General features: G+C 42.0%; 1 protein-coding gene across 4 annotated transcripts in view; it reads left to right on the top strand.

Annotated features, from left to right (window-relative positions):
- The window catches only part of USP9X (ubiquitin specific peptidase 9 X-linked), a 96,171-nt gene that overhangs the window by 12,120 nt on the left and 69,152 nt on the right, over nt 1-14,899 (top strand). For all 4 annotated transcript variants that reach the window (XM_064407315.1, XM_064407316.1, XM_064407313.1 and 1 more), the window contains exon 2: nt 11,698-11,951. In XM_064407315.1, the coding sequence (XP_064263385.1) occupies nt 11,856-11,951 (96 nt within the window). In that variant the 5' untranslated portion in view covers nt 11,698-11,855. The remainder of the gene's footprint in view (nt 1-11,697; nt 11,952-14,899) is intronic.

Below are 14,899 nucleotides of genomic sequence, written 5' to 3'. Positions count from 1 at the left end.
TGAAATGGTTGTAAGGCAGCAGAAAATGTCAAAATGTTTACTTGCAGTTATCTGGCATGGAACAGTACAAAAACTGCCAGGCTGAGTAGGCTGTTGGTACGTTGAAACTAGTTGGAAGTTTTGGCTAAGTTTGTTAAATAGTTGTGAAGAAGCTTATTGAAACACAAATTTTAATGCTGGTGTCACTTTCTTCTGTATTAGAGATATTTGAATTACACTTGACAATGATGGTGGTGGAGTTTGGGTTCTTGTGCTTAGTTGTGTTAGTTAAACATTACATGAAAAGCAGAGTTTTGAAAAAAAAGTGAAATTCTAGTATAGTAACAGGAGTGCTTAGATATTTGAATTTAAAGCATTTAAAAATATCTAGGTATTTCACAGAGTTGTTTTTGTCATGATTCAAGAACATAATGTGCTTCCAGCTTAATACCTGTGTTAGGTGCTGTATCATGCTTTAATTATTTACAGTCAACCAAGCAGTAAGTTCTGTTGGTTTTATACATTGTGTAAAAATTTCCATAATGTGTTGATAATGCCATAGAATATTAGATGTAAAAGCTGCTACTAATAAATTGATTTTCTTTAGTACAGTGTTTAACACAGTTTAGAGAAGCCATTAAGTTTTCCATAGGGAACATGATGGGAGCCAGAAGGGCTGAGCCTGATTGTTGCAGGCCAGTTTTAGACTCCACTTTTCTACCAGAATCTTTCCAGTCCAATTGCAGTGTTGGCATCGGGTGCTGCACACCATGGTGGCGCCTCAGAGCTGGGCATGAGCAGGGTTTAAGAAAGAGTGCACAAGTAACATGTAAAAATGTTGTAGTAATATCCCTAATTTACTGGCTGAATGACTTCAGCCAACATTTCAAATATTTATAGTCCTGAGTTTTGCAGGGCCTTAAGTGCAGTATATATACTATAAATAAGGTCATGTTTTAAAGCTGCAAGTGGGACAAATCTGCAAGATGCCATTGTCCTTCCCTTCAGATCCTTGAGAAAGAATGGAGGTAGCAAAAGCTGTTCAGCACTTACCAGTGGCCTCATAAAATGCATGAATTTCATCAGAAATTACAGAACCCACGATGTGTTTATGTATCTCAGGAAGAAACCAAGGCCAGGGATGGCACTGAACATGAGTGGGGATTTGGGCCTTGGTATGGATTGGCACAGTCTTCCAAGCATGGAATGTTGAGGAGTTATTTTGTTTTTTATTCTGTTCCGTAGGAAGAATTGGAATTGTGGGCAGTATTAAATGGCTCTAGTACCTCAAAGGGAGTGTTTTGATTTAAGCTTTTCTAATTAACTTTTTTAGATTTTTGTCTGCAGTTAGTGTTATCTGTAATCCTGAGGCAGTTGGACTAGATGGTCATTGGAGGTCCTGTGCAGATCAACAAAAGAATTATATTCTTAAATGTTCTTACAACAGAAGGAGGAAGTAGATACCTTATGATTTTAGCTTCATCAATCCTGCCTATGAAATTGTGCTTCAAAATATCTGATCTTTCTTTGTGAGCCCTGCAGCAAAAGAAGAAAACAACATCCAAGGAAGTGTCAGAGGTTTATCTTCTGTTTATCCTCTGCTGGAGCTAGGGTACAAAAGTTCTTAGCAGTTATAAAGGGTTTGTGCCCCACTCATAAAAGGAAGTGAGATATTCTGTGGATGTCTTTTGGAATTCACAGGACCCATGTTCTTCTCTAGTTAACAGTAGGACCTGGCTTAGAGAGACATTATAGAATCTAATGCAACCTACAATAACAGCAAAACCTTCCTGCATAAATTGCAAGCTGAAGTGCTATCAGTGGCTTCACCACTGCCCTCATATTTGATACAAACCCCAATGTTTTTAGCAAGTTAAAGGCCCAAGCATTTGATGATGAAAAGAGAAAGGAGCCTTGAGCATTGCCAGGGCTGGGCATCCACAACCTCCATGTGTGTTCCAGTGTCTCACCATCCTCAAACTGAAAAATTTCTTCCTAATGTTTAACCTAATTTTCCCCTCTTTCAGTTTGTTCTCATTACTCCTTTTCCAATCACTGCCATTCCTCATGAAGAGTTGCTCTCCAGTTTCCCTGTAGACCCCCTTCAGATATTGGAAAGTTGCTGTGGGGTCTCCACTCAACCTTCTCTTCTCCAGGCTGACCAGCCCAACCTTCTCAGCCTTGTTAGGGAGATGCTCCACTGCCCTTAGCAGCTGTGTGGCCTCCTCTGGGCTTGCTCCAACAGTCCCATGTCCTTGTACTGGGGACACCAGAACTCTACACAGCAATCCCAAGTGGGGTCTCACCAGCACAGAGTAGAGGAGGAGAATCAAAAGATGTTAGAGAATACCTGAATTTCTGTACTGCATTGTAACACTTGTCTGATTAAATTTACAGGGAAAAAAATAGAGTTTAAAAAAATGAACCTTTACTGAGTGAAACTAGAATTATTAACATGATTTTAACAAACAGGAACACATTCCTAGCCAAACCCTTCACCTAGCAATTCACAATTTCATACTGTTAATATATTACCAATTACATAGATAAAACTATAAAATTACTAATAAATTTGCACATGGCACCCAAACGAATGGGGTGACAGTGAGAACACATCGCAGAGTAATGTGAGTTATCTGGTAAGCTTGGCACAATAAAGTGTGCACTAACACAGCCAAGTGTCAGGTCATTTACCTAGAAAAAAGCACATACAGAAAACTTTGTGTATATTGGTGAACGTGACAAAAAGCACTGTTATTTTACAAAAGAACTGCCTGTGAACATCACAATTGTATGTTTGTAGCAAGAATAAATCTTAGCACTGTTTTTTTAATAGAAACATATAATTTTGGTCAGAGAACTGATAAGAAACTTGTGAATTACAGCCTTTTACATCTAGAAAAAAAGTGAAAGTTCTCCCTCCACGCCAATTTGCTACCCCAGTGAGATGAGAGTGCAGTGGGATGAATCAAATATCTGAGCCCATTACAGAACAGGAGAGACCATTCATTGCCAGAGTAGCCTTGCTGTTCTGGGGTTTGCAACTATTTATCTACTCCCTTGCAGTTAGGGAATAAAGATATCCTTTTGAGATTGCTGTTTCTATTCTCTTTGACTTTTGGGCTTATCAAAGAAGAAAAAGAACTGAGAAGTCAGCAGAGAAGAACTACACAAACTGTACTTTTACTGGCACTTTCCATTCAGAAAAATCAGAGCTGCCACTCGAGCACACAAACAAAATCAGGAAGAGCAGGAGAACCTGTCTTTTCCTCCAGCTTTTGAGAAAAGGTACAGCATTTCCTCCACATGACATGGCACCTCCTTGGTTTTGAAGCCCCACATTATAAATACAGTAGGGCATTATTTTGAGCTAAGAGCTTTTAAGCTGTGGACTGCAAGAACAGAACCAATACATCTAAAATGTGTGTTTTGCAGGTCTTTTAACTTGTGCTGAAAGAAAACATTTGACTGCTTGAATTAGCACACAGAGCTAAGAAAAGCAGCTGATACCACTACCACCTATATATAGATACACTTTCAATTAGGAATAATGTACATACAGAGAAACCATCTCTAAACATAACTCCTAAAGCACAAATGATAAAGAGTAAGTAACATACTCACTAGAAGTGTTCTGTGTGCAAGTGAAAAGGGAGGATGCCAGATGCATTTCCAGAACCCTGGGACTGTTTTTGCTCAAGTGTGGTTGAACTTTGATGATGAATTTTGCTCCATGGCTTGCAGAGGTGTAGCTGTCACATCCATTTTTGAATTGGATGAATCCAAGACCAAACTGTGGGTTTAACAATCAGAAGTAAGGGACCAAGAGCATTTAATCAGTCTTCAGTGCAAACTTTAGACATACTATTTTCTTGAAGTAGTGACAGATGTAGCGATACAATAACAATTACTCCACAGATGATAGATTACCAACTGTGAAAGTATTCCTTGTCCTTGCTTGAACTGCTCTATGGCTGCCTGAAAAGGACTGGGTTTGCAGTTGGAGCTGAAGTATCAGCTCAATCCTGATTGGCTCTATTGCCAGGGACACTTTTTTGGGTTGCAGGACAGCTTAGTGCATAAATAAACTGTAGCATAATTGGAAAAAAATATAACAGTGTGAATTGAATCTGAGTGAAACAAAGTACATTCTGAAGTTCCTTGATATTTTTGTTGTTTTACTTTTGAAGGTATTTCCTATTGTAGCTCATTCTATTGATACAAGGTAAAAGGAAATCTTACCCACTTTGCACGTTCATTGGGAATTCAAGAAAAGGGCTTTATAGTAAGTGAAAGTCATGGTTCAAACCATTTAAACATTTTAAGATAGATTTTTGCATTTGCTGGATAGAAGTCACTTAGTAAGTTTGCTTTTCTTACGTTCCAGTGTGTGCATTTTCCAGTGCTTTTTATATTTATTGAATTCTGTTCTTGAAAAGTCTGGGTTTTTTTACTGTCACAACTACAATTTTTATCTCCTATCATAAAACCCCATATTATTTAGCTACTTATCAGTGCCTTGAATGTAGTTTCTTCATTGTTGTGAAATGTTTAGACCAGTAATTTAAATAATAGAATTTGAGGGGCTGAACATTTATGTCCCTCTTCCTTCTGTCACTGAGAGACACTGAATATCCTTGAGGATGTATTTTGATACCAGTGTGACACCCAGTGAAAGCTCCTGAGGGCGAAGGGGTGGTTGTGCAGGATGAGGCCCAGTCGTGCTCAGCACTCTGTGACAGCAGCCTGGGACACACACCTATGGCAGAGCATGACAGCAGGGCCACAGCTCCCTGAGGGGAGCTCACTTAATTGTCTTAACAGTTGGTGGGGTTTTCTGTAAGGCATTGGCTGGGTACTCTATATTTGGATTTGTCTCTGTTTACTGTCACATGAGCTAAACACTTCAGAACAGGAGCTGAAACTGTTTTTTCCATCTGGTAGCCAGAATGAAGTGTGTGATCTGAAGGCCTGTCCTTTCATTACATTATTTGTGAAAAAGCATCACGTGCTGTAAGTAATCAGGGGTGCACTCTGACTGTTACATGTCCCAGGAATTATTGGCAGGTGAATGTCTTTGGAGAAAGACACTTGCTGCTGCTCTCCAGTTCCCTTTCAGGGCCTGGCCTTCAGCAGTTACTGCTCTGAAGCAAGACAGTCCTTTGATGTAAAGGGTTTCCTTTTTTTATTTAAGTCTTTTGGGAAGTTACTCCACATGGAGGCACCTCTCCTCTGAAGACACGCTGATGTGCTTGGGAGTGTTCAGCCTGGAGAAGGCTCTGGGGAGACCATGGAGAGGGGGCTTACAGGAAAGGCATGTAGGGATAGGACAGGGAGAATGGCTTCAAACGGAGTCAGTTTGGAATAGAGGTTAGGAAGAAATTATTTCCTGTAGTGAAGCACTAGTGCAGGCTGCCCAGAGGAGTTGTGGATGCCCCATCCTTGAAAGTATTCAAGGCCAGGTTGGATCAAAGGAACAGCCTGGTCCAGTGGAAGGTTCCTGTCCTTGGCAGGGGGTTGGAACTGGATGACCACTGCAGTCCCTTCCAACCCAAGCCATTCTGTGATGCTGTGAAACAAGTTAATACATTTTGAGTATATTGGCTTTGTTGCCTTGATGTGCAGAGTCCAATCCTGTCATCAGCCTTGGCTTGAATACAGTTTGTTTTGATTAGAATTTCTTGGGCTTCAAGTTCAGAAGTTCTTGTTCTATGCTCTTACTGCTTGCTTGAATTCATGTGAGTGCTGCATGTAGGACCATCTTGTGCAAGCTGAAGCTGGATACTGTTAAGTAGCTGTATCTTAGCTGACCTTAGTCCCAACACCCAAGTTTTGAAATTAAAAAGAAAAGAATCCTGAGAGAACTGAAGTATGTTTCAGGACAATTCCCCTTTGTTATGTGAATTTGAGGGCGAATAGAATTGGATGTTTACGTGGATGTTCTCAATGTTCCAGAAACTTATGCTGCCAAATGACTTAATTTCAGGTGTATTATGTGAAATCATCACGAAAAAGGTTGCTTGAACTAACCTATTTTTTACTGCGAACAGTTTTAGTTTGTAACCATCACTTAGCTCAAATTCTGCCTTGTACTGTACCATTAAGACATTTCCTGCATTGAACTAATGTTGGAATCTGAAGCAGTTGACTATGTCTCATATACACTCATTTCTTTAGGAGGAGAAGGAGCTTAAAGGGGTTTTTTGGTAATATCTGCTATTTGAGATAACATTTTCTGATTGCTGCTTATTAGGTATTTTTTAAATGTTGAAAGTTGGATACTTCTTGCTCTACTGAATAGTAGCTTAATGACAGGTTTTGCATTAATCATTGAATGCATTTCACTTTCACTGCATGTCAGTGTTAATGAGTGAAATGCTGCGACCTCCAGTTCTCTGTTCTGATTATGTAAATAATTTCTTCCTTCCTGAAAGATACAAGGCACAGGGAGGAAAGAAAATGGAAAATGTGTGGGGGTGTCTGTATGTTGTAACTACTGAATTAGGTCAGTGTTACAGATTTGGGGGAGGTGTTTCTAGTTGAAAAGTCGTTCTGGTTGAAATAAAGGAATAGGGTAGAAGTCTAGAATTTTTAAACTAGAATCACATCATAATCCTTGTGATGAGTCAGTATTTATTAAGGTTTTAAGAAGGCAGTTCCTAGAATCCTGTATGAAACAAATCAGTGATACCTTTCAACCCCAAATTTGTATTGCTGCTGTTAAGCCCTTTTGCAGTACACATCACACTTGTGATGAAGCATATCTGTGAGCTCCCGTTTCATGGGAACATCATTCTGGAATGAATGGCTGTATGGTTGTTAGAAAGCTCTGTTGTTACATGTTAAGCAGCTCTTACTCTGGCATTCATTGTTACCACATGGCAAAGTAGATTTTGTGATCTATGTCCCCACATGTGTATAACCAGAATACTTTAGTTAAAGGAAAAATAGGTCTGTCCCCGTAGATAGGGCTTAGGTAATGCTCATGAATAATAAAATGTATTTTGAGGTCTGCCTCTGTCATCTGGCACCTTGCATTTGCTTTTTTCTGAGACTGTATTTTAAGTAGCTAATTCAGGGAAAGAGGCTGTATGTATTGGGGTATTTCGGTTACTTTTGAAGAGGAGACTTTGAGAATCTCAAATGAAGGCCATTCTAGAAGTCAGCTGAATTAGAAAAATATGTTTGTTCCTTTATCATTGCATGCTAAGATGCCATCCTTTGTGTTCTGTAACACAGTATTGTGTTCATATTTGCTTCTTACCTGCCACTTACCCAGGAACCCACATCTGATTTTCTTTTTCCCTGTGGCTTTTGAAAAGTTTGATTTCTCCCAAAACAGAATTAACCTATTCTGCTGCGTAGGCATGAGATTGCAGACTGTGGAAGCTGAGGTGAGGTTCAGGTGTGCAGCTGTACTGGATGGCCGAGTCTGGAACCAGAGGCCCCTCCTGGAGGACAGTGCCATGCCTGGTGTCCTCTGTGTAGGCAACAGGGCCTGTCATGGAGCTCCTGGGTGGTGCCTTCTGAATGGGGACCACAGGGAGTCAAAAAATCTATACATGTCTTTTTCTGGGGCTGCTGAAATTCCAAGGAGTCAGGTGGAGCAAAAACTGACTTTCACTTATGATTTAATGGTGGATCAGGGTGACAAAAGGAGATGGGAAAAACAAGTCAAATAGGAATTTTCTCAGTTGGCATCAAAAGCAAGTGTCAGTGGGATTCATTTGACTCAGTCTTCATAGCCTCATAAACTGCTTGATTAGCAGTAGAGGAGTGAGTTTGTCACTTAGCATGGTTCTGTCTCCATCTTGACCCTGTGTTAAAACATCCACTCAGAGCTTTGGATAAAGATGTTCTTTTTTAATGTGGCTTGTACCTGTGGTATAGGGCAACCCTGGATGTATGGACAGAGTGGGGAATGAGGTACTTGAAGGCAATGCTGCAGAAAGGGACCTGGGAGTCCTGCTCAGTGGAGAGTTGAAGGTGGGTCAGCAGTGCCCTGGCAGCCAGGAGGGACATCCCTGTCCTGAGGGGCATCAGGCACAGCAATGCCAGCCAAGGGAGGGGATTGTCCCCTGCTCTGTGGTGGCCTCACCCCAAGCTGGTGCACAACGATGTAAGAAAGACATGAAGTCCTTAGAGGATATCCAAAGGAGGGCCACGAGGATGGTGAGGGGCCTTGAGGGGAAGCGGTGTGAGGAGCAGCTGAGGGCACTTGGTCTGTTCAGCCTGGAGGAGACTGAGGGGAGACCTCAGTGCAGGTACAGCTTCCTTGTGAGGGGAACAGGAGGGGCAGGCACTGATCTCTGCTCTGTGGTGACAGGACCTGAGGGAATGGCCTGAAGTTGTGTCAGGGGAGGTTTAAGTTGGAAATTAGGAAAGGGTTCTTGCCCAGAGGGTGGCTGAGCACTGAACTGACCCCCAGGGCAGTGCTCACAGCACCAGCCTGGCAGAGCTCAAGAAACATTTGGTGAATATTCTTGGGCACATGGTGTGACTTCTGGGGTTGGTTCTGTGCAGGGCCAGGAGCTGGACTGGATGATCCTTGTGGAATCTTTCCAAATTAGCATATTCTGTTGATTCTAGGATAGTGTGCTAAATCCAAAATCAGAAATAATAGAAATGAGATGTATATAAAAACTAACGTATTCATTAGAATTCAGCTGGATACTGGCAGTTTGAATTGCTCTATTGTACAGAGCTGTCTGTACACTTATATATACATATATGTCACTACATCAGTTTACATTTGTTTATAAATTATCAAATTTATTATAAATAGGTATAAAGGCAATTCTTGAGCCAAACTGTGCCTAATTAGTTCTGGAGAGGCTAAAGAAGTGGTATGTTCTCCATGGGCATGCAGGTTGATGTTTTCTCTGAAACATAAATGGTGAATGAGTGGCTGAAAACAGGACTGGTGAACCACTGCCTTGTAATACTCTCTAAATTGCACAAATTGGATTATGATTGCATTTACGAAAGTGTGTTTGTATATTCTCTAATTAAAAGGAAAATACCTGAACAAGGATATCCCTGCAATTGAGAACATGCATCTGACTACAAGAAGCACTCAGATGATTTATTGGAGATGGAATGTTTTTAGTTAGCTGCAGCATTACCTGAAGCTGCTATTGTGTGTCTTGAGGACATCACACAAATTTGGAGGGAGGAGTGATGGACTCGCTTAGGAAGTTTGCCTTGGCTAATGCACATGACTAAGACAAGTGAAACTCTGTGTAAGCCCTGAAATACACTTTCCTGGGAATGCAATTTAAGTAATATACATGGACAATCATGATTAGACTCTAAAGCAAACAATCTCTAAATAAGAGGAAGAAAAACATGCATAAGTCCTTCATGTAAATGTTTTGTATTTACTGGCATATACAAAAGTCATAATATTTTTCTTAGATTTTATTTCATTCTATGAATTTGCAAGATTTTGAGTAAATTGGTTATTTCAGTAGTAGCTTTCTTGTATCTTCTTAAGTTGTGCTACTTGCCTTGAGCAGAATGGAATTCACAGGAATGCTTTGCCCACATCCTTCAGCTAAGCACAGAGGCAAATCTGAGGGTAAGTTCACACTGATGTCAGTCAGTCTGACAGGAGAGCTGCCTGGCTGGCATTAGGGTGAGTACTCTCTGGCCTTGCAGTTAGTTAAAGTTTAGTTAAAGAAACTGAAAAAGAATCAATCTTTGTACATTTGGTGGGGTTTTTTTGTTGTTTCCTTTAGTACTCTGAACCAGCTCACTTCATAATTTAGCCCAGAGCATTAGAATAGCGAAGAGATGAAACCAAGCATCTTGCCCTTGGCATCAGCAATTTTGGAGCTGCAGCTGCTGGTGGACACTTCTGCCTGCAGTTTATCCAGCCTGGACCAGGATTGCTGCTGAAATGAGCTGTTTTACTGTTTTCCTGCTTTTTTGCTACCTCGCTCCTTGTGCCAGCACAAGTTTTTTATGTGGCCGTTCTGTGACCCAGCCCTGTTAGGGAAGAATGGTGGTGATTAAAGAAGGTTTATTGTGGTGGTGGTTGGCTTAGGGCTGCGGAAGAGTGCAGTGTGAGTTGGCAGCAGTTTGATTTCACTGGTTTATGTGAGTACCTCGAAACCTCCATCAGGTAGTGCAGAACTGACTGCATTGAACTGCAGTAGACTGCAGTGTGTGTGTTTGTATATATATGTGGCAGGAAACTTGCTGGTACTTCCTGCTTAGTGATCTTTATAAACATCAGTAGAAAACAGATACTCAGGAGGGCATTTTTAAAAAAGCAGAGATTAACTACCAAGTACATTAATTTCAAAAGTTGCATTTCAAAAATCAGTTTCTTCCTAAAGAAAGTTTTGAGTTGGTAATGCATTTGTTCTGGACTTAGTAGGCTTACTAAGCCTTATGAATATGAATTTTGAAAGCTAGAGATGGATAACAGTTGAGTGTTTTGAAACAGTACAGTTTTATTCAAAAGTGAACATTATTCTAGTGACATTATTAGAAATCTCAAAGTTTGTTGGTGCTGTTAATATTGGAGACTGGGTAGAGGAGTTAATTAAGTCAATTTTTATTGTATATGTAATGCCTTGCAAATTCACACAATATAGCAAAAGATTTTAAAGTGTTTTGGAGAAAGATAACATAACAGCATTGAGACTTAACTTGAGATGAGACATCATAATAAAACACTTGGGAATATGCATAGTGTTAAAACAGAAATTTCACTCCAGTTGTTAACTTGAGGTTTTGGTGATTGGATTAGGAACTCAGCACTGCCAAATGCATCTTCCTGGAAGCTCATACAACTCTTTGTATCACCTTACTTGGCTTTTTAACTTCCTGGGAACTGTTTTTGTTTTATGAGGTGCTTGGAAGTCTGAGTTGCTCTGGGAAATGACATTTCGGCTTCCGTGGTTATACAGTGCCTGGTGGTATAGGGTGGAATTGCTGTTGTAACTTAATGCAGCTCTTTTTGTCTGTATATAACACAGTGAAATTGAAACACAGTGAATATGGAACTGTTGGTATAGCCTTATAAGTTCAACAAATCTGGTATCAGAATTTTCTTCATATGATCTGCTAAACTGCTTGGTGGGGATGTGCTGGGCTTCGTAGTGGGGCTGAAAGGGCAGTGGACCCAGGCTTTCATAGGCACGTGCTGGTTAAAGGGAATACAGGTCAAATTCCCTTGGTGAATACTGATGTGCTACTGAGTTTGGCTGCAGGGTCTCTATTAGTCTCAGCTGAGGTAAAATCAGTCTCTTAACTCCCTCAGACATCTGCAGTTAGACAGTGACAGGAGGAGAGTATTGCAAAGATTACAAATTTGGCTTTTTAGGCTCTTAACCAAGAAATTTCTACATAGACCTTGAGCAGCACCATGAATTCAGATGGAGAATCTGCTGTAGGAATTCAGGCACAAAAGAGTCAGAGCAAAGAGCTGCACACAGAGTAAACAGACACACATTTGGAATGTGTGTCAGTTTCTTAATAGTATAAAGGCAATTGTAAGTGTAATTTTTACTTAGAACGTTAAAATAATGTTAAATATTTCAAATGTGACTTTGTTAGTTGTATTCAACAAAAAGAAATAATAAGTCTAAAATAGAAGATTCTCTATAGCAGTGTATTTGTTTCTGTAATGTTCTTTTCCAGGTGTGGATTGAGTTTCCATGCATATGTTAATACAGGATGTTGTCTTTTTTTTTTTTTCCCCTACAGGTTATGCAATGGTCTCTGCAAGATGGCATGTTCTTGAGTTGGAGCTTTTTAAGGCAAGCATATGCTGGTACTTCAACTTTACTAAGTGGACTTTAATTTCTTCTCTCACATCAACTACATAAGCAGACAAAATTGCAAAGATCTGCCCTGTGTCGAGTATGACAGCCACGACTCGTGGCTCTCCGGTAGGAGGGAATGATAGCCAAGGCCAGGCTCCTGATGGACAGTCCCAGCCTCCCCTCCAGCAGAATCAGGTATGGTATTAATCAATTCATCTAAAAATAAAGGAATTTGTTCTTTAGAAATAGTGTTCCTGAATTATTTGAATGTGTATACTTCTGGAGATCACTAGTTAAGTTAGATGTTTTTGTGTGCATGTCTGGAAGTACAACAGTATTTTGAGAGATGAAGACAGTGTATTGGCAAAGTAAATATGGTTGGAGAGCATGGCATTGCAAAAATGCTCCCTTTTCAGGCAGTGGCATAGTTCTTTCAAGCATACCTGTTTTGGTGTGAAGCCTGTCTGTTTTGGATAAGAAGCTTTCTTGGATTAATACCAGAAGCTTCCTCAGAACCACATTGTAGAACCTGCCACAGATTGGTAAAACCACACTACCTCTGTGAGTTCAGTTTCTGCTCAGTGTTGGAAAAGCACTTTCTGGATAAAGCAGCTTACTCAGGTATCAGCTCTTCCAGAGCAGCTGCATCCGGGTCTCTGTTCATTGTACTTCACTTCCTGAACAGCTTCTCATGTTCCTTGCTTTCAAAAGAAAAGCAAAAGCTTTCATATATTACATCACAGTGTAATGATTCTTTTTTGTTGGGGAAAAAAATACCAGAGAAGATGCAGTATCATGTAAAGCCAAAACCATTTAAGAAAAGAATCTTGCTTTATTATTTAATTCAGTGTGAAGATGGTATTTTTTTAATACCATAAGGTTTAGTGCTTGCTCCTTCCTGAGACTGAATTGTACTTTGATATGTGTGGTGGGCTGGCCCTGAACTGCCAAGGAAGTCTCCACTGTCTGACTCCCTCTGCCTCAGTGGAATGGGGAAGAGAATTGGAAGGAAAGAGTGAGAAACTGTTTGGGCTGAGATAAATGCAGTTTAATAAATGAAAGGGGTAGGGGGAAACAAGTGATGCAAGTGCCATCACTCACTACCAGCTGATGATGCTCAACCACTCCCCAAGCAACAGCTGCCTTGGGAAAAAAAACCCCTTTGTTTCATTGCCAAGAGTGACACTCTGTGGCATGGAGTGTCTTTTGGGTCATCTCAGGTCAGCTCTCCAGGCTGTGTCCCCTCCCAGCCTCTTGCCCTGCCAACTGCTGGCAGCAAAGTGAGAATCACAGGATGGGTAAGATTCAAAGGGACAACTGGTGGTCATGTAATCCAGGTTGCCTGCTCAAGCAGGGTTCCCTAGGCCACCTTACTGGGGATTGTGACCATACAATATATCTCCAGAGAAGGAGACTCCGCAGCCTCTCAGGACAATCCATTCCAGTGCTTAGTCAGCCTCACTGTTACGTTCTTTCTTATGCTCAGGTGGAACTTCTGTGTTTCACTTTTTACCTGTTCCTCTTGTCCTATTGCTGGGCATTACTGGGCAGAGCCTGGTCCATCCTCTGACACCTTTCTGCAAATATTGATGAGATCCCCTGTAAGACATCTCCAGATTAAATAGCTCCAGCTGCCTCAGCCTTTCCTCAGTGAGATGCTCCAGTTCCTTCAGCATCTTTGCCATTCTCCACTGGAACCTGCTGCAGGAGCTCCACATCTCTCCTGTCCTTACAAGCCCCAGATTGGACACAGCACTGCAAGTCATCCTCACCAGGGCTGAGCAGAGTGGCAGCATCACCTTCCTGACCTGCTGGCAGTGCTCTTCCCAATGCACCCAGGATCCCATTGACCCTCTTGGCCACAGGGACACGGTGCTGGCTCAGGGACAGCTCATTGTCCACCAGGACCCCCAGGTCCTTCTCCCCAGAGCTGCTTCCCAGCAGGCAGTCCCAGCCTGTGCTGGTGCCTGGGGTTGTTCTTCCCCAGTGCAGGACCCTGCATTTGCCCTTGCTGGATTTCAGGAGGTTCTCTGCCCATCTCTCCATGCTGTCGAGGTCCTTCCCAAGGGCTGCAGGGCTCTCTGGGGTATTGGCCCTTCCTGCCAGCCTTGTGCCACCAGAGAACTCTCTGAGGAGGCATCTGCCCTCAGCCAGGTCATTGATGAATAAGTAAAACAGTCTGGGCCAAGTATTGAACATGGGGGCCACCACTGGTGACAGGCGTCCAGCTGGGCCCTGTGCCCCTGGGTGGAACCTCTGGGATGTGCCATTCAGGCAGTTCTCAATCCACCTCACTGTCCTCTCACCCTGTCCTCCCTTCTTGAGTTTGTGAATGCAGATGCTGTGAGAGAGTGTCAGAGCCTTGCTGAAGTCGAGGCAGACAACATCCCCTGCTCTCCCCTCATCCATCCAGGTAGCTGTTTCATCACAGAAGGCAATCAGGCTGGTCAGACATGATTTACCTTGAGTGAATCCATGCTGACCTCTCCTCATCACCTTCTTGTCTTCCATGTGGGTAGAGGTGGCCTCCAGAGTGAACTATTCTGTTACCTCTCCAAGGGTTCAAGTGCGGCTGACCAGCCTGTAGTTCCCTGGGTCTTCCATCTTGCCCTTATTGAAGACTGGGGTGACATTTGCTTTCTTCCAGCCCTCAGGCACCTCTCCTACCTCACTATGATTCCAGCAGTTCTCTCAGCACTTGTGGGTGCATCCCATCCGGGCCCATAGACCGGTGGATATGAAGTTTAATTACATGGTCTCCACTCATTCTTCTCAGCCAAAGGGAACTTCCTTCCTCTACATCTTCTCCCCAGTCTCCTGCCTGAGGCAGCAACAGGATCACATTTTCCCATGTATTTATTTTGGTTGTGATGTATTTGAAGAAGGCCTTGTTGTTACCCTTGACATCCTTAGGTTTAATTCCAAGTGGGCCTTGGCTTGCTTCATTGCATCTCTTTATACTCTGAAACATCCCAGGTGGCCCTTCCTACTTCCACCTCGTGGTATCTCCTGCCTATGAGTTCTGACAGGAGTTATCAAAGAGAAAAACTGGCCTTGAATCTCTGCTAGCACTGTTCAGCAACAGACAAAACACTGATGTGTTCCCAGTGCTGTTTTGGTCACAAATCCAAAACCTAGCACTG

This window comes from Passer domesticus, chromosome 2 (assembly GCF_036417665.1).
Source record: "Passer domesticus isolate bPasDom1 chromosome 2, bPasDom1.hap1, whole genome shotgun sequence".
NCBI classification, from domain to species: domain Eukaryota; kingdom Metazoa; phylum Chordata; class Aves; order Passeriformes; family Passeridae; genus Passer; species Passer domesticus.
This window is presented reverse-complemented; position numbering and strand designations above follow the sequence as displayed.